We start from the raw sequence: 17,578 nt of genomic DNA, 5'->3' as shown, positions 1-17,578 counted from the left end.
CTGTTTACAAATTCTAGCAAAACGAAATAAGCCTTTTCTTATATTTTAATCTGCAGGCCCTAAATACCAAAAGGGACTTTTGGCCCGTCAAAATGGGCTATTCATTTACAAAGACAGTCTATTCAATTTTTCTTTTTTATTTAATCTAAAATTTCCTTTTTTATGGTCTTTGGAGATTCTTACGTTAGAAAATTTAAACATATTTTTTCAGAGAAACATATGATTTTTGCATGCACGATCTACGAATAACTGTTTATTTACATATTTTTTTATTTTTTATTTTTTCTGTTGGCATTTTTACAACCTGTGATTTTGTATTTTTTTAAGTACATAAATATTATTGTCATAACTTTTGTTTTTGATAAAAACCAATGATTTTTAAAGGTTATACATGTGAAATTGCTATTCACCTATGTTTTCTTAATAAGTTTTTTTGTATTTTTTTTAATTTAAAGTCGATATTTTTATAGGTTAAACTTAAACTTATAAAAATATTTTATTTAATTTTATTTTAATAGACACTATGATAATTTTGGAGACCCAACAACTATTTGTTGATCATGGTCAACCAAATTAATGAATATATCTAAATAATAAAAAATTAATTGTTTTGGACTTCTGTTAAAAAAAAAAAAAAAACAATCGTATGAACCACCGCAAAGGCTATACTCATATTCTGGATTTTAACAATGAGAACGCATTCCAACACCGTCAAAACACCCCCACCTCTCTTACAGACTGCCGTTTTTTTCCCATCACCGCCTCCAAACGCCTTCTTCTCCGATGAAATAAGTGAAATTGGTTAGGAACGCCGCCCTTATCGGTTGAATCTCCCTTGAATTCATACGTGATTACTGCTAGCCTTTCGCCTCTCTCCATTCTCACTGCAAATTCTTACGGATCCAAACGCGCTTATTTCATCATCCGATTTTAAGGTACCACTACTATTTATTTCTCGTAATTTAATCCTTCCTTATTATACCACACCTCTTGTATTTTTCTCATGTAGCGTAAAACCAAACTTGAGAGTCGATTGCTATTAGGGCAAATAAATGAAAATGTTAGGGACTAACTAGTTGGTAATCTTCAATTATGTTACTTGTTTGTTCATCCGTTTGATTATCTTTTACTTGATGACAATATCAACGTTGCCAAAACAATTTATCTTTTCTCTGAAACGTTAAGATTGATTTATGTGTTTTGTTTAGGGAGATACCGATACATATATGATATATATCCTGTCCATAAGTATGCTTCTGCATCTGTGTTCTCCAGAAATTCTTATCTCTGGTTCTTTGAAGGAATCAAAACAATGGCTTCTTTGTGATTGATACCGGATGTTACACCTCATTACATGGATATGATAACTATTGTTTTGTTGTATAGTTGCTCTGTGTTGCTGCTTTATTGCCATGCCATCGTTAGGTTCAACTTCAAAGGCAGTAGGGCAGTTGATTACACGCAAAAATGGTGTCAAACAGTTAATGAGATGTTTACAAAACAACCCTGAAGTGGAAAATCATGTTCAAAATCGGTGTTTTCGCAGCAGCATTGGAAATGTAGAAACATTTCCATCTTCCTGTCAAATAGTTAGTAGTATTCATAAGGATAAACATACTCCCTTGTTACAAAATATGTCTTCTGGTATTGTTATTCAAAGAAGGGGATTTCTTGGCTGTGGTGATGGAGATGAAGGAAGTAATGTACTTTCAAAAGTTCACGAAGAGAAACGTATTATGGGGTAATTTTTGATCTTTCTTTTTCTTTCTTGATTATTTGAATGAACTAATAGATCTTCTTTTGTTTGTTTGTTTGTTTGTTTGTTTGTTTCAGGTATTCTCCAGAGCAGCTGTTTGCAGTGGTTGCTGCTGTTGATATGTATCAAGATTTTCTTCCATGGTGTAAGAGATCTGATATAGTTCAACGTCATTCAGACTCAGCTTTTGATGCTGAATTGGAGATTGGTTTCAAATTTCTTGTTGAAAGCTATGTGTCTCATGTGCAATTGGTAAAGCCCAAAATGATAAAGGTAATATTTATAAGCTTAGCACATGTATTATGTTAGAATTAAGTCATGTACTTCTCTTTCACTTTCTTTATTACAGACAACTTCATCACAAAGCAGCCTTTTTGATCATTTAATAAACATATGGGAGTTCAACCCGGGAACCATTCCAGGAACATGTGATCTTCATTTCTTTGTGGATTTTAAATTCCAATCACCCTTATACTCACAGGTAAGCATCATTTATCATTTTAATATTGCTTTGGTTGAAATATATGAATTTTTTTTATAATGATTTGTGAAATTGTGAATTGTGATGTACAACAACAGATGGCGTCCATGTTTTTTAAAGAAGTGGTGTCTCGACTAGTTGGTTCATTTAATGACCGATGTCGATTGATATATGGGCCCGGGGTCCCACTTCATGGAAAGAATATTGAACGAAGTGCATAACAGTAAAACCATCTAATCTCATTAACCAATGTGGGCCCATTTGTTACACAGGACATGACAGTATGCTAAGATAACCCTGATGTTGGATTTTGATGGGATTTCAGGTTAAAAAGGTTTTTTTGGAGGTCAATAATGGAAATTTGACAGTACAGGGGAAAATTTTCTTCATCATCCATGACTTTCTCTAATTCATTTGTTATTTTTCAAAGGTTGGATTTGAAGTTTGAAGTTGTCTTCTACTTTGTCCTCAAAAGCTGTAGCTGTAATCTATTTTGGTCATTTTGGCCTTTCAGCATATGTAGACGCTTACTTATTGCACCCTACCTTATAATCATATTACAAGTTACCAAAATACAATGATAATGGTTAGTGTGTGATATAATCCAATTGAACTTGTAAACATTTAGAATAAAATATTCTCCTACTACGTTTGGTGATGTATTTTCAAATCATTTAAAACTAGCAATATAATGAAACGTTATGATACAAACTCAATGGACAAAAGGTAAGTCATTTACATTACACTTTCTAAAAATGAACAAACTAACTCTCCACTTCAAACACTTAGGGATTCTTTTGTGGTAAATTTTTAGGATTCTTATTATTCCCCATAAACATAAAAAATTTGGGCATAGCTGCCTTTTTCTTCTTCTTCGAACCTGGACCATCAGGCGACGTGTCACCACCTGACTCGCTTATACTTTCCGTACCTTCCTTGGTTTCCTTACTTTCCTTGGTATCCTTACTTCCCTTGCTTTTATTTTCCCCCTTACCCCATTTGAATGGGTTCATGGAGTTGGAATTGGATTCCGTTGTTGATGTACTTTCAGCACCTTCCTTACCTTCCTTACTTTCTTTGTTTTTATTTTCCTTACTCTCCCCTTTACCCCATTTGAATGGGTTCATGGAGTTGGAGTTGGAATTGGATTCCGTTGTTGCTGTTGTTGATGTACTTTCAACACCTTCCTTACCTTCCTTACCCTCTTTACTTTCTTTGTTTTTATTTTCCTTACTTTCCCCCTTACCCCATTTGAATGGGTTCATGGAATTGGAGTTGGAATTGGATTCTGTTGTTGTTGCTGCTCCTGTACCTTCCGTACCTTCTTTACCTTCTTTGTTTTCCTTGCTTTTATTTTCCTTATTTTCTCCCTTACCCCATTTGAATGGGTTCATGGAGCTGGAGTTAGAGTTTGTGTTGGTATTGGTATTGGAGTCTGTTGCTGTTGCACCTTCCGTACTATCCTTGTTGTCCTTGTTATCCTTATTTTCCTTATTTTCTTTTCTTTTTTCCCTTTCCGCCTTACCCCATTTGAATAGGTTGATGGAGCTAGAGGTGGTGGTGGAGGTTGTGGTGGCGTTGGCGGTGGCGGTGGTGGTGGAGGTGGAGTTGGTGTCTGCTGGTGTTGTTGTTGCTGATGTACTTTCCTTACTTTTACTATCTTTACTTTTATTATCCTTATTTTCCCCTCTCTTTGCTCCAAACCGCGATTTAAGAGAGGAAGCAATATTAACATTCAACTTCAAATTCAAATTGGAAGTCGAACCGGAAGCGGAATTGGGATCCGGATTCCCGTTCTCTTTGTCTTTGTCCTTGTCCTTGTCTTTGTCTTTCGACCCGCGAAAAAACCCGCCATGACTTGTCTCCTTTTTTGCTTTTTGTTCGGTTTCGCCCTTTCGTTTCTTAAGCTCCTCTTCAATATTCAACTTCGATTCCTTGGCCAATTCCGCCTTTTCCAAAGCCACATTCAAAGCCTCTTTCCGGGACGCCAATTCCGAATTCAACTGCGTGAGTTTATTCAAACTTTGCGTTTCGGAATCCTTAGCTTCCTCAATCTGCGCCATGGCATCCGCCACCCGTTTTTCCGCCGCCTCTTCCGCATCGTGTCCTTTTTTACTTAAACTATAATATTCTTCTAATGTAATGGTCACACCGTCTTTTTGGTCATCAAATTTAAGCGCGCGGGAAGATTCGCTTTCTTGAAGCGCGCTAATCGCGCCTAACGCTAACTTCTCCGCGGCTCGGGCAGCTTCGATTTCCTTTTGGGCAGCGGCAAGCTTTGTCGACATCGTGTTTGCTTCCGATTTCGTTTGGTCGGTGGATTCTTTTGCTTTTTTCAAAACCCTTCGGGCACCTTCGGTCAGCGATTTGGCGCGTTCGGCGTCTTCGGTCACCTTTTTGAGTTGTTTCGGGAGTTCGGTCAGTCTTTCCTGGGTTTCTTTTTCCTTTTTCCGAATTTCTTCAAGTTCGGTTCTGGTTCGTTTTAGTTCGGATTCTAAAGACGAAACTGCCCCTGCCCCTAACCCTTTTTGCTTCCGAACTTTTGTTAAAGTCGCCTTTTCGGTTTCTAGTTCTGCGGTTAATGAATCGGTTGCATTTTTCAAATCCATGATTTCTTCTTTTGTTTTCTCGATGTTTTGGTTGACTTCTTCGAGGTTCTTTTTGGCTAGTGCTATACCGGATTGGATATCGATACGGGTGAAACTGGAATCGGAATTAGAATTGGAATTGGAATTGGAATCGGAATTGATCTCCCCTTGGGAATTATTCCCTTGCATGTAAACGGCTAACTCTTCTTTTAACTTATATAGTAAAACCGAAGAGGTTTCGAGTTTTGTTTTGAGATCTTTGGCTAATACAATTTGTTGTTGGACTTTTTCTAATTCTTCTTCTGAGCGTTTGAATTCTTTGTCCCAATTTAAGGCGTCTTGGTCACGTGACAAGGCTTCTGCGTATCTGTGTTCTTCGGCTTCTAAATGTGAAGCGTGAGTGGATTCGATTGCTTCTTTTGTTGTTATGAGTTGAATCGTTAAATCCTCTACGGATCTCTCGACTTCTTTAGCCGCCGACACTGATTCTTGAGCTCTCTGAATGGCGGCGTCTCGTTCCGTTATCAAAACGGCGAAGTCTCTACGGATTTCTGATAAATCATTTCTGGCTTTTATGAGGTCCGCAGCGGCGGCTTGGTGGCGGGCTCTGGCGACTTCGAGTTGGGTCTTGGCGGCGACGCATGACTCGTCGGTGTATCCTTGTTCCATTTCCGTGACTCGGAGTTGGGCGAGTTCGGAATCTTGTTTTGCTTGACGTTCTTCCGTTTGTGCTCTTTCTAGGTTTAATTTCAGTTCTTCTATCAGTCTTTTTGTGCAGTCGAGTTCTCTTAATGCTTGATCTTTTGCCTTTTCGGCTTCCTCGGATTTTTTCTTGAACGCCGGAATTTCCTGACGCGCCTTTTCCAGTTCTTGTTCGATGTATATCCTTCTCTGCATCATTTAACACAAATAACTTGCACATATTAAAATTATAACAAGACTTGGTTTATCATCATAAAATAATAGGATTTGGGAGTAAAACAAAACATAATGTGAAGAATGGAATGGAATGGAATATACCTCGTTTGTCTGAGCTCTGTGAGCTTTCCAATCAACAATCACACCGAACATGGAAACGGCTTCTTTAACGGATTCAAAGGGCTTCTCCCTATCGATATGAGCAGCAACTTGACCAGGTTTTGAATCAGGTTGATCAGGCTGTTTATTTGAACCATCCTTGTTGGCTTTTGGAGATGAACCAGGACCACTCTTGTTTGCTTTTGGAGATGATCCATGATTGTTCCCTTTTGGAGATGAACCATAATTGTTTGCTTTTGAAGATGACGAAGCATAATTGTTTCCTTTTGGAGATGAAGCATAATGGTTTGGTTTTGGAGATGATGAACCATGATTGTTTGCTTTTAAAGATGAACCATAAACGTCTCCTCCTTTTGGAGATGATGAAGCATAATTGTTTGCTTTTGGAGGGGATGAAGCATAATTGTTTGCTTTTGGAGGAGATGAACCATAATTGATTGCTTTTGGAGATGAAGCATAACTGTTTCCTGGAGAAACGTCATTAAGATGTTCAATATATTCAGCCTTCATACGTCCTGAAGATGAATCTGGACTGAGGAATGTATCCTCACCAGAAGAGGATTGATCGGCGATTTCTTGGAGACGCTTATCAACAGAACCAAATTGATAATCTTCCCGAACTCTCTCTTCATCCATTCCAGAAAAGATTAAGAAGCAGAGTCACCCGGGTATCTGTAATTCGTTAATCACACAAATTGACATTTAACACCATCCCCAAGTTTTCATATCAGAATTAGGTCAAACAAGCAATTTGATGAAGTTGACTTAACCAAAATACAAAAGCATAATCCCTAAATGAAACCGATAATCAAATCGATTACGTCCAGGCTTCAATTTTCCCTCATCATCATCAAACAACCGAATTTTCATCGTTTGCCAATTAAACCTAAAATCATCAAACTAACAATGACATTACATGTATATAGGATACCTGAAAATCCCCGGAGTTACATCCAGAAGCTTATTACAATGTCCCTCGGGATTGTTTATTTTTTTTCCTGAAAACTCGGATAAATCCAACAAATCAACAGTTATAGCGCCAAATCCACTGTAAACACAAAATTCAAATCACATTGACGATCAAAGCTAGCATGTAATCTGAAACAAAACAATAAGTAATTACCTATCGATTAACAAATTTCAATTTTCTATTTCTATTTCTGAATGAAGGTTCATATGAAATCCATTTCCGAATGACGAACAGGATTGAATAAAATCGTGTAATTTTGTTCACCACAACAGAATCTGAGAGGCAGAGCTGTTTTTCGTAAAGCTTCATACTTTTATGTCTATTTTTAGATGAATAATTTCTGTGATTTTAGATGGCGAAAGATTTGCAGCTGCCATTGTTTCTCCTCTAAATTTAGATGGATTCGGGAAAATCGACCCCCATGCACGGCCAACACGCGCCTCAAGGTGGGTATTTTAGTAACTTGGTAGACTGTGTGGGAGAGACGGGATGAATGAGAGTGTGGGAATGCGGATTAAACACACAGGAAGAAAAGTTGGTGTAACTAATTTACTAAATTGCCCTTGTCGCTCGTTCACTTTTTTTTTTTTTTTTTTTTTTTTTTTTTTTTTTTTTTTTTTTAAAGTGGAGTAAAAGAAGGAAGTAAATAGTGTTTTATAAATAGAATAAAAAATTGAGAAAAAAGTATTTCATCTCTAACCCTACTTAATTTTCTACCTTATTTTTTACCTTAAAAAGAATATATTTAAAATATTTCATTTTTATAAATTATATATATTGTCAAATACACCCATCTACTAATTAAATTCTATATTTATGATTAATTAATATAAATTAATACATAACATGATATTATAAATATTAAATATTGCATTTAAATTATAATTAGTAGATAAAATAAACTAAAAATATATAAAATAAAAATGAGAGGGACTAAAATTGGCAACTAAACTTGACCTTCATTTTTGGAGATATGAATAGTATTCCTCCATATATAGGGAAATACTATTCATATCTCCAAAAATAGATGTGAAAATGGGGTAGAGTTGGAGAAGAATGGGAGAAGGAATGGAGTTTGGGGGTGGGTTGGAGATGCCCTTATATGTTCTTGACTTCTATTAGCAAGGGCGGAGCTTTAACATTTGATTCGGGAGCCGAAAATATAATATGTATAAAAGTTGGTTGGGGGGGGGGGGGGGGCACAGCCAAAGTTTTATATTTTTGGGTCTAAAATGTATAAATATAACTATAATGACTATATCTAACCAAAAAAATTAGGGGGGCCACAGCCCCTTTGCCCTAATGAAGCTCCGCCAATGTCTATAAGGCTAGATGGTGTGGACTTCGGATAGCTCAGCATCGGACTCGGCGAACTCGACAAACACCGTGCCGACCCCTTGGCTTGTAGCTAGCCTAACTTTCACCAAGGAGAAAGGGTGTGTTGGAATAAGAATGTGGACTTGGGAGCCGGTGGAAGAGATGGAGCACTACCCCGAGCTGTTTCGGGATCGAGCAGCAGACTTCGAGGACGAAGTCTAAGATAAGTGGGGGGGGGGGGGGGGGGGGATTTGTAGCACCTGGTCCCCGGTACGTACTCCTTGATATTTATTTTCTTTATATATTGCCTTGGACTCGGCGAGTTGATGGGCCAACTCGCCGAGTAGGAGTGGGTCAAGGTGCGGGAATTGGACTCTGGACTCGGCGAGTCGGTCCCCGGACTCGACGAGTAGGCCCTGGTTGGGCAAAAACCCTAATCCGGGTGTTTGCACCCTATTTAAACACTCTATCTTGGCCTCCTTTATCCCTAACACTTCCAGAGAGCATTAGAGTGAGACCCTAGCCCCCCTTATTGATCTAAAGAGAGTTTTTGGCCTTGTGAAGGAGATTGGAGCTTAGAAGGAAAAAGAGGTGGTTGAAGAGTGCAAGGAAAGGAGTAGATCCGAACTCTACGCAGGGAGAAGCTTCCATTCAGGTAGAAAAGTCTTTACCTTGATCTTTAGATCATTAGTTGCTATTTTTGTCCCAAATTGGTGGTTTTCAAGCCCTAAAACACCAAGCTCCATGTGTGGTGCTTAATGATCCGAAAGGACTTCTGATCTGGACTTATTGGATGAATTAGTAGCATAAAGTTCCTGTGGTTGAAGTGATTAAGGTCCCCATTGAGTATATGACCTCTTGAAGAGCTTGGTTTTGGCCTTTTTAGCTTATAGGGCCATGCATGCACGTAAAGTTTGCAACTTTATGTGAAAAGCATGTTCAAGGGACATGGATCTATGGTTTTGAAGCGTTGCATGTCTCAGATTTGGCCTACATGGGAAATGGGTCATAGGGACTCGGCGAGTCCCAAGGAGGAACTCGACGAGTTCCATGAAGATGGCCTTAGACTCGGCGAGTTGGATGAACAACTCGGCGAGTCCTATGAAGATTGCCTGGAACTCGGCGAGTTGTTCTTCAAACTCGGCGAGTCGGGTCACGAGTCAGTTCAATCGTCCCAAGTCATGAATGAAGAGTGATTCAGTAAGTGGGAAGAATGACTAGTTGGGTAGGACCGGGTTACTAGGAAAAGGACTCGGCGAGTCTAGTCAAACGGACATTGACTTTTACCAAGGGGTTGACCTTGGGCCAAGGGACGGTCAGTCTTTTGACCTAATGGTATTAATGGGTGTCTAACCTATGTTTATGGTTTATAGCCGGAGGATTTGCGATCCAGCAGTTAGACGCTCAGCAAGCAGATTTCAGCAGCTACTTTCGAGGTGAGTTACCTTCTAGTAGCGGTGGGTCTAAGGCCACAATGCCGGCCCACCAGTAGGAGACGTATGATAGATGATTATCTTTGTGATATCATCTAGGTTTGCTACTACCTGATATGTTATATGCTAGCATGATATGTTGTATGTGATAGTAGTAGAGTTCGGTTGTTAGGACCGAAGGGTAGTCAGACACCCCAAATACGTCTGACAGTATGTGATGATATGTTTGCATGCTGGCTTGTTATGTTATATGCGATAGAGGTAGTAGGAGGGGACCAGTCCCCGAGTTCGGTTGTTAGGACTGCAGGGTAGTTCAGGCACCCCAGATGTTTCTTATAATATGTTATGATATATGTGATAGTAGCAGTAAGGGGTGAAATAGTCCCCAAGGTTCGGTCGTTAGGACTGAAGGTAAGTCAGCACCCCAGAATGGCTTGACATGGGTAGGCAGCACCCCAGAATGACTTGACACGGGTAGGTCGGCATCCCAGAATGGCCGTACCGGGTAGGTCGGGCACCCCAGAAATGCCTGGCAATATGTATGATACGTGATTGTATGGTATGTGGTATGATAGGGGAACCCACTAAGCTTCGTGCTTACAGTTTTCAGTTTTGGTTTCAGGTACCTCTTCTTCGAAGGGGAAAGAGCTCGTGCGGTAGTAGCACATCACACACACGCTCTGTATTCCGCACTATGAGATCTTCCTGGGGAATTGTACTATGTTTTTATTATGATTTTATAAACTGGTTTCCAGACACGCACATCCTTTATGAAATGATACGATCAATGAATGTTTTATTCTAATGTTTTGCTAAGTATGTGTATTTAAAAATGAAATTTTTGGCTCATATTTTCGGGATGTTACATTCTTGATAAGAACTACATTAACTCTTGAATATTTGTTTTGTATAGAAAAGTTTCTTGACAAGAGAATCATATATGTCAAGAGGTCAGTGGGAGTTTTAATGATATTGAAAAAAGTTTCAAGAACAAATCAAGAATAAACCTTATCGATCATCACTAGCACACGACTTGAGGTTTACAAACTATCGTGTTGACATTATTTTGTTTCTGTGCCATTATGTATGTGAGTTCTATGAGTTCTCATTTGAATGCATAAAGACAAAGCACCTTGATCGATGGAAAGTACATTGATATGTAAGGATAAATTGCTAAACTACTTGGAAGACATGGTGGGCACTCGTGTTACCATAAGGAAAGAAATCAAGATTAAGAAAGTTCGGTCCACATGAGTTCGGATTTGTCGCAAAATTTGGTTTTGGCAAATTCACATGGATAAGAACACATACACCGTAAAATCTAAGTGTCATAAGATTCTCTCCTTCATTAAAATGACAGTGAGGAAATGCTTTCACTAAGATAGATTTTAAGAGGATAGCGATTGTGAAAATTGTATTCTCATATTCGATTATGATTACGGCATCCCTTTTCATAGTTCTAATTGTGAGATTTGGTAATTAGTTTGGACATTTGGGACTTATTAATATAAGTTCGGAATTAGTTTAGACACACATGTAAGCTATTTAAGGAAATGTGTATGAGATTAAGAAGCTTAGATAAAGGCTTATCAAAGCATCAGGTATTAGAAATATGAACTTAAGAAATTCAATAAGTATTGTTTTCTGGAAGTTCAACTGTTTTCTGAATACATGTCAAAGCTAGTGGGAGCATAAGTGTTATGCTAGTGATGAGATAATCATCATGTTAGTGGGAGCATGATTATTATTTTAAGTATTGCAAGTTAGCAATATTAATTATAGAAAACAAAGATTCATTTTGAAAAGTTGTAGGGGTTGAAAAGTTGTTTTGCTATAATTAAGGGAGAGAATAATATACTTCGTTTCAAAATCTAAAAGCTTAGATCGAGAATTTTAATTAAATTTAGTCAAGGATACATAGTGCATTCTCAAAATTCGATTATGATTACGTCAACCCTCTTCATAGTTCGAATTGTGAGAATATGGCACATAAACTATTATGGCAGAAGACTGATAAAGTATCATGTCTTTATGAGAGATATTATGCATCGTGTCCCATACGCTTTTGGTATAGGATCAATTGCACATGCTATAATTGAAACGACTGAAAAATCCAACGAATTTAAATTTTTCAAAAACAACCCGATTTCATTAAATTATTACAAAAAGGTTTTCAATACAAATCATTTAGAGTATTCCCATAATCACATTACTACAAAATCTGAGTCCACTCGCACCCAACTCACCGAGTCATCCCTTGACTCACCGATTCTCGACTCAACCAGAAAATATTGGGACTCTTCGACAAGACTCGCCGAGTCCAAGAACAGACTCGCCGAGTCTAAGGCTATCTTCAACCTACTCGCTGAGTTGTTCATCCAACTCGTCGAGTTCCAGCTCATCTTCAAGCAACTCGTCGAGTCCACCCATGTGACTCGCCGAGTACCACCGGTCTGAATCCATACAGAAGCATTCCAGGCCATGCAATTGATCCAAAACATAGATCTAGCCTCCTACAACCCATCCATCACGTAAAGTGGCAAACTTTACGTGAATCCAAAGAGATCTAGGCCTTATACACTTTAGAACTTGGGTTTGGGGCATGATGGCTTCACTAAGCACTCAAACACATGGACTTTAATGCACTTTAGACCTTCCCCATTCCAGATCTAAGGTAGCAACCTCAGATCTAACCTCCAAACTCCAAAACATACCAAGATAAGCTCCCCATAAACCCCAAAATGATGAATCCATATGAGTATCAGCCCAAGAACGAGATATTACCTCAAAAGAATGCCTAAACTGCAATGAAACTCGAATCCAAGCAAATCCCCTTGCTCCAAGCCTCCAAACTCCCAAGATTCCTTCAACAAATACCCTTCAAGCTCCCAAATGCACTTTGATCCACTCACACACGAATGCTAAGGGTTTCTGGACTTGAGGATGAGTAAAGAGGCTAAGGGAATGGATGTTAAGTTCTTTATATAGGGCTCAACCCCGAGAATTAGGGTTTTCTCCACTCAGCACCTACTCGCTGAGTAGGCCACTTGACACGCGACCAAAGTCGCGACCCTACTCGCCGAGTCCATCCATGGACTCGCCGAGTTGCCCTTCAAAATTTACACTTTTAGCCCTTCAAATTTACTCTTGATATTTCGGGATGTTACAATTCTCCCCCACTTAAATTAGGCTTCGTCCTCGAAGCCTACGACAACTCATCTCCAAAAATACTCCCACAACACGCCACCCGGCCTTAACCGGACCAGATCCCTCAAGGCATACCCATCGAAACTCGAACTCACTTTCTCTTTCCTTGTGGTGTCCTGACCACCGTCTCAAACTGGGCACCGACTTTACCCTCTGATAACCACACACAATAACTGAGTACCACTCATGATGCAACACTGCTCCAAATCACAACCATGACTCGACCCATATGAGCTATAAATAACTATGCACCACCTGATTCCCGATCCGAGTCAAACTCTATCCATTCCATGCTGACAGAAAGACACACTCTTCAGAGCAACTCCCATGAGTTCTCTTCTTGCAATCGCATGCACATGCTAAATTAGCTCTAGCACCTTCTGGTTAGGAAAACCCATCACACTGACGACCCTCAAAACATCCCTCAGGATGAACCACTGCTACACAATTCCTTCACCGAAAACAAGCTGGGAATCCAAAACTCCATACCTACATCCTTCCTGAGACTCTTGGCTCTACACTTGTGGAATCCCTTCCGCGTCCTCAGCAGACACCCCATCATGATGTCATTCCATACCACCACCGCAATCACGTTGCTCAATGACCACCGTCAGACCACTCCGATCATAACTCTACCCTGCCGCTTCCACTTCCGCGAATTTACTCTTTATCTCGGAGCTACACTCCTCTCTTCTTCTTTCCTTAACAAGGAAATCCACTTGGTTGCCTTGTCACCATGACAAGTGCCACGGTGCTCACCCAACGCTGCACCACCCCTTTATAGCATAACCGCTATCCATGCAACACACATGCCCTGAATCTGCTCACAAGGACTCTCGAGTCCATGCACCATCTCCACTAATCAAGATCAATACCCGGGCTAGACCTTCTGATGCTAACACATCGCAACATACTCAATCCATTACCTCGCACCGATCTAACGACACCTACAGAGTCTTCAGCATGACTGGGCCGCCTTACTAGGCCTTCAGCCAAACTGGACCACTCTCATAACCTGCAGCAGACCTGGACCGCCCTCCAGGGCCTTCAGTCTAGCTGGACCGTTCACCGAGCCTTCGGCCTTATTGGTACGCCTATTGGCGTTCAGTCTATCCGGACCGCTCAACTAGCAACCAACATTCCGAGTTACCTCTTCGGGAAATCCTCCCATGCATACTGCTCTAGCCCCCTAGGGTTCCGAACTCTATCTCCATCATACATACTCGATCCCGGCCTGATCCCAGGCCCTACACAATCAAGCTCTTGGTCTGTATCCCGCCCCGCACGCCTGCCATTTACTCATACCAACCAATGCCCTTGGCTGACCGAGACACTACTGAATCCCATGCAGGTAAACAACCTTTCATACTCATCGATCCTCCGGAGAATTCTCCAATTCTCCCCCACTTAGGGCACTGACTACCAACCACCGGTCACTATCACCGACCTCCCAAGATAACCTTGCACAAAACCCAACACTTACACTCAGACTGATTCCCACTAGCACTAGCAACCTTCGCAAAACACATTTCCACACCCATCATTCCACTCGAAAGGGACCCAATCTTCAAATATCCATTCCTCAGACTGCAGATGCTACCCGACATTCAAACCAACGCCGCATCCACCAGTAATCCTCACAAAAGATAACCAGCGAAAACCCGAAATACTAACCCATACCCATGCCGAACCCTCAAGGAACAACAAATACCAAAACGAAAACCACCCAACGGGACTAGCAGATAAACGATACTCCACAATAATCATAAATTAATAAGATATCAAGAAAGGAACATACCCGCAGCTGCATCCGACACTGCTCTGACCTCCTCGGGTGAAAGCTGAAAGCGCGACCCTAAGCCCTTGGGGGATCCACTCCACCCTGACCTCCTCCTGTGATCCTCAATGTGGCCAGTGCTGGAGCCTGCACCGGTCCTGCAACAAGTTGTGGACAGTTGACCCTCAAGTATCCAACCTGATGACAATGATAACATATCCTCAAATCCCGAACCGGCACTAACTGCCGACAATCCCTCACATAGTGTCCCTCCTTTCCGCACTAGCGGCATGTACCACCGGACCGACAAACTCCGGTGTGACCCCTCCCACACTTTCCACAAACGTGGCTGCCCTGATCTCCCATCCTGGAATCAACGGTCTTAGACCGTTTTGTCGCCGGCTGCGACTGAACCGGAGCTTGCCTCAGCTCACGCAACTGCAACTCAATCTCTAACTCACGCCGCCTGGCAACCTCCTGCAACTCCAACAAGGTCTCGCACCTTTGCGCAGACACAAACTGTCTGATGTCTCTCTTTAGCATACTCAGATATCGGGACATCTGAGCCTGCTCCGAAGCGAACTCAGGGCAAAACATCGCCCTCTCGGTAAACATCCTGGTGATGTCCGTCACCGACTCCGGATCCTGCTTCAGCTCAAGGAACTCCTAATCCAACCTCTCCTTCTCGACCTGCGGAACATAACGAGTGCTGAACATCTCTCTGAACTGATCCCATGAAATCGTAGCCCTCTGCGCATCCGAGTATGACCCCGTGGTCAATCTCCACCAATCCTTTGCCCCAAGCCTTAACAGGTTCAGAGCGCACCTCACCCTCTAATCAGCAGGGCATGAACACGTGAAGAAACACCCCTCCACGTCTGATAAACATCTCATAGCAACGATCGGATCCTGAACTCCATCAAAGGTGGGAGGCTTTGTATTATCGAAGTCCCGATACTGAAAACGTCTACTAGCTCCTCCCCCTGCCGCTGCTACAGCCGCTGTAGCTGCCGCGGCAGCCGTCTCCATGAGGGCCGCATAGCGCTCATCAAAATACTCCACCATGGCGGTCTTGATCGACCCAAACAGTTCCGGCAGCTCGGCCCGGAACAATGCAACAACCTCATCATGCAGGATCTCACGAATCCTCGCATCCAACTCGCGCGTACTCATCTGACCGACAACCTCGGGCGGTACGGACCCGCCCGACACTCCCTCTCCTGCTCCTGATCCTGATCCGGATCCACTCCCAGCATGCCCTGAAATCTCCATACTGAAAATAAACCACCAAAAGTGTAGACACTTCCCACTATCCCGGGAACCAACTCTCAACCCAACCCTATAGGTCATGGTTTCCCTGATACGCGTATGGGTCCTGTGCTTTCAGTAGTACGGGAACATACTACCTTCCACACCTACCCATATTTGTATGAAGTACTACCACAACACCCTAGAGAAAACACACATAACAACGCTCTATCCTCACTAGTAGAGGAACATTAGAAATCTCTCACAAGGAAACCCTAGGCTAGCAGGCATCATAAATCAGGCAACACATCATGAAATCCTGAAGATCCCTAGCCTAACTCTAGCATGCTGTTCTATCAAAGCTCAATAAAACAAATATCATGTATGGTATTTTGGGGTTACTTACTGGCTCCGGCTGATCGTACCTCCGCGTCCTCCTTTACTTATTTTTGAAAACCATTTTAAATTCTCTTTCGAAAACCCTCCTCGATTTGAGACTGGAGTCACATGAGTGTTCCTCCAATTCACTCAAACCAAGGCTCTGATACCAACTTGAAACGACCGAAAAATCCAACCAATTTAAATTTTTCAAAAACAACCCGATTTCATTAAATTATTACAAAAAGGTTTTCAATACAAATGATTTAGAGTATTCCCAGAATCACATTACTACAAAATCATGAGGAGCGGTACAATCACGTCTTTGCCTTGCCACGGTCTCCTGAAGAACCTGAAAAACATTAAACCAAAACTGTAAGCTCGAAAGCTTAGTGAGATACCCCCAAAATACCAACCACATATACCATACACATAACATGCTATCTCATAATGAATCACATAACAGCCATGCATATCGGGTCTACTGTGGGACTGGTCTGCCTTGTCGGGCCTTCAGTCCACTGGGTCCACCCTCCGAGTCCAATCATGTCCCTCGAGTCTACAGTGTGGTTGGTCCGCCCGCACTGGGCCTTCAACTCACCTGGTCCACTCTCTGAGTCCAATAATGTCCTTCGAGTCTACAGTGTGGTTGGTCCGCCCACACCGGGCCTTCAACCCACCTGGTCCACTCTCTGAGTTTACAGTATGTCTGGTCCGCCCGCGCCCGGGCCTTCAGTCGGCTTGGTCCACTCTCCGAGCCTCGGCACGTCTGGTCCACCCTTGTGGGGCCTACAACCTATCCGGACCGATCGCTGGGCTTCGAAATAACCGGTCCGCCCTGGGTATCTTGGCCTACAGCACGAGGCAGGACCCGCCTCAACCCAATTCCAGTCCAAACAACCATGTGCACATAAACATACAATCACATAACAATTCATATTCAGGCAAACCGATCTAGCAGATCACATAACACAACATACTCTAACATGATAACGACCTTAACCAGGTCTCTAACGAATACCATCCTAACTACCCGGATGCATACATATCAAAGCAATAACATAACAATAAATACCCGGATCTTAATCCGATAAAGGGCCGGCCTTGGTGCCTTAGACCCTGTTGATATAGTGAGGATAACTCACCTCGAAACTGTCGGCTGAAAGGATAAGATCCCGCTGCTCCAAACTCCGACACGAACTCCTCCACTGAACACCAAAACACTCAACTCAATAAATACCCTTAATTACCAAAATACCCCTGGAAGACGACTGGTCAACCCTTGGACAAGGTCAAAGTCAACCCCTGACTGACTCTACTCGCTGAGTCAACCCGATGACTCGCCGTGTCCCCAAGCTCAGAACTTCCATCAATCCGCGACCTAA

At 41.7% G+C, this 17,578-nt stretch overlaps 2 protein-coding genes across 4 annotated transcripts; one reads left to right on the top strand and one right to left on the bottom strand.

The window, feature by feature from the left end:
* The first annotated feature begins 666 nt into the window (after positions 1-666).
* LOC145025381 (uncharacterized) lies at positions 667-2,840 on the top strand. 2 transcript variants are annotated; one of them, XM_078976773.1, is made up of 6 exons: positions 667-935; positions 1,387-1,741; positions 1,834-2,029; positions 2,106-2,237; positions 2,336-2,460; positions 2,563-2,840. In XM_078976773.1, the coding sequence occupies exons 2-5, from the start codon at positions 1,413-1,415 to the stop codon at positions 2,456-2,458; spliced, it is 780 nt and encodes a 259-aa protein (XP_078832899.1). In that variant the 5' UTR covers positions 667-935; positions 1,387-1,412; the 3' UTR covers positions 2,459-2,460; positions 2,563-2,840. The 2 variants fall into 2 exon arrangements, with proteins under 2 accessions (XP_078832899.1, XP_078832898.1); XM_078976772.1 differs by having other exon boundaries at positions 2,336-2,840.
* A 57-nt stretch (positions 2,841-2,897) lies between these two features.
* LOC145025354 (protein WEAK CHLOROPLAST MOVEMENT UNDER BLUE LIGHT-like 1) lies at positions 2,898-7,098 on the bottom strand. 2 transcript variants are annotated; one of them, XM_078976771.1, is made up of 4 exons: positions 6,987-7,098; positions 6,795-6,861; positions 5,846-6,535; positions 2,898-5,716 (listed from the first exon to the last, which is right to left on the bottom strand). In XM_078976771.1, exons 3-4 carry the CDS (start codon positions 6,497-6,499, stop codon positions 3,023-3,025), a joined length of 3,348 nt encoding a protein of 1,115 aa, XP_078832897.1. In that variant the 5' UTR covers positions 6,500-6,535; positions 6,795-6,861; positions 6,987-7,098; the 3' UTR covers positions 2,898-3,022. The 2 variants fall into 2 exon arrangements, with proteins under 2 accessions (XP_078832897.1, XP_078832896.1); XM_078976770.1 differs by having other exon boundaries at positions 6,795-6,911; positions 6,987-7,096.
* Positions 7,099-17,578: the final 10,480 nt, after the last annotated feature.

Source organism: Lactuca saligna, chromosome 1 (genome assembly GCF_052625555.1).
Source record: "Lactuca saligna cultivar CGN05327 chromosome 1, ASM5262555v1, whole genome shotgun sequence".
Lineage (NCBI taxonomy): Eukaryota > Viridiplantae > Streptophyta > Magnoliopsida > Asterales > Asteraceae > Lactuca > Lactuca saligna.
The sequence above is the reverse complement of the archived record's forward strand: the minus strand, read 5'-3'. Positions and strand labels throughout refer to the sequence as shown.

Excerpts from the sequence above, each read along its gene's own strand:
- LOC145025381 (XM_078976773.1), top strand. The coding sequence starts at position 1,413 with ATGCCATCGTTAGGTTCAACTTCAAAGGCAGTAGGGCAGTTGATTACA. Across the intron at positions 2,030-2,105 it reads TAAAGCCCAAAATGATAAAG|ACAACTTCATCACAAAGCAG; the intron begins GTAATATTTATA and ends TCTTTATTACAG. Across the intron at positions 2,238-2,335 it reads AATCACCCTTATACTCACAG|ATGGCGTCCATGTTTTTTAA; the intron begins GTAAGCATCATT and ends GTACAACAACAG.
- LOC145025354 (XM_078976771.1), bottom strand. The coding sequence starts at position 6,499 with ATGGATGAAGAGAGAGTTCGGGAAGATTATCAATTTGGTTCTGTTGAT. Across the intron at positions 5,717-5,845 it reads ACAGAGCTCAGACAAACGAG|AGAAGGATATACATCGAACA; the intron begins GTATATTCCATT and ends TAAATGATGCAG.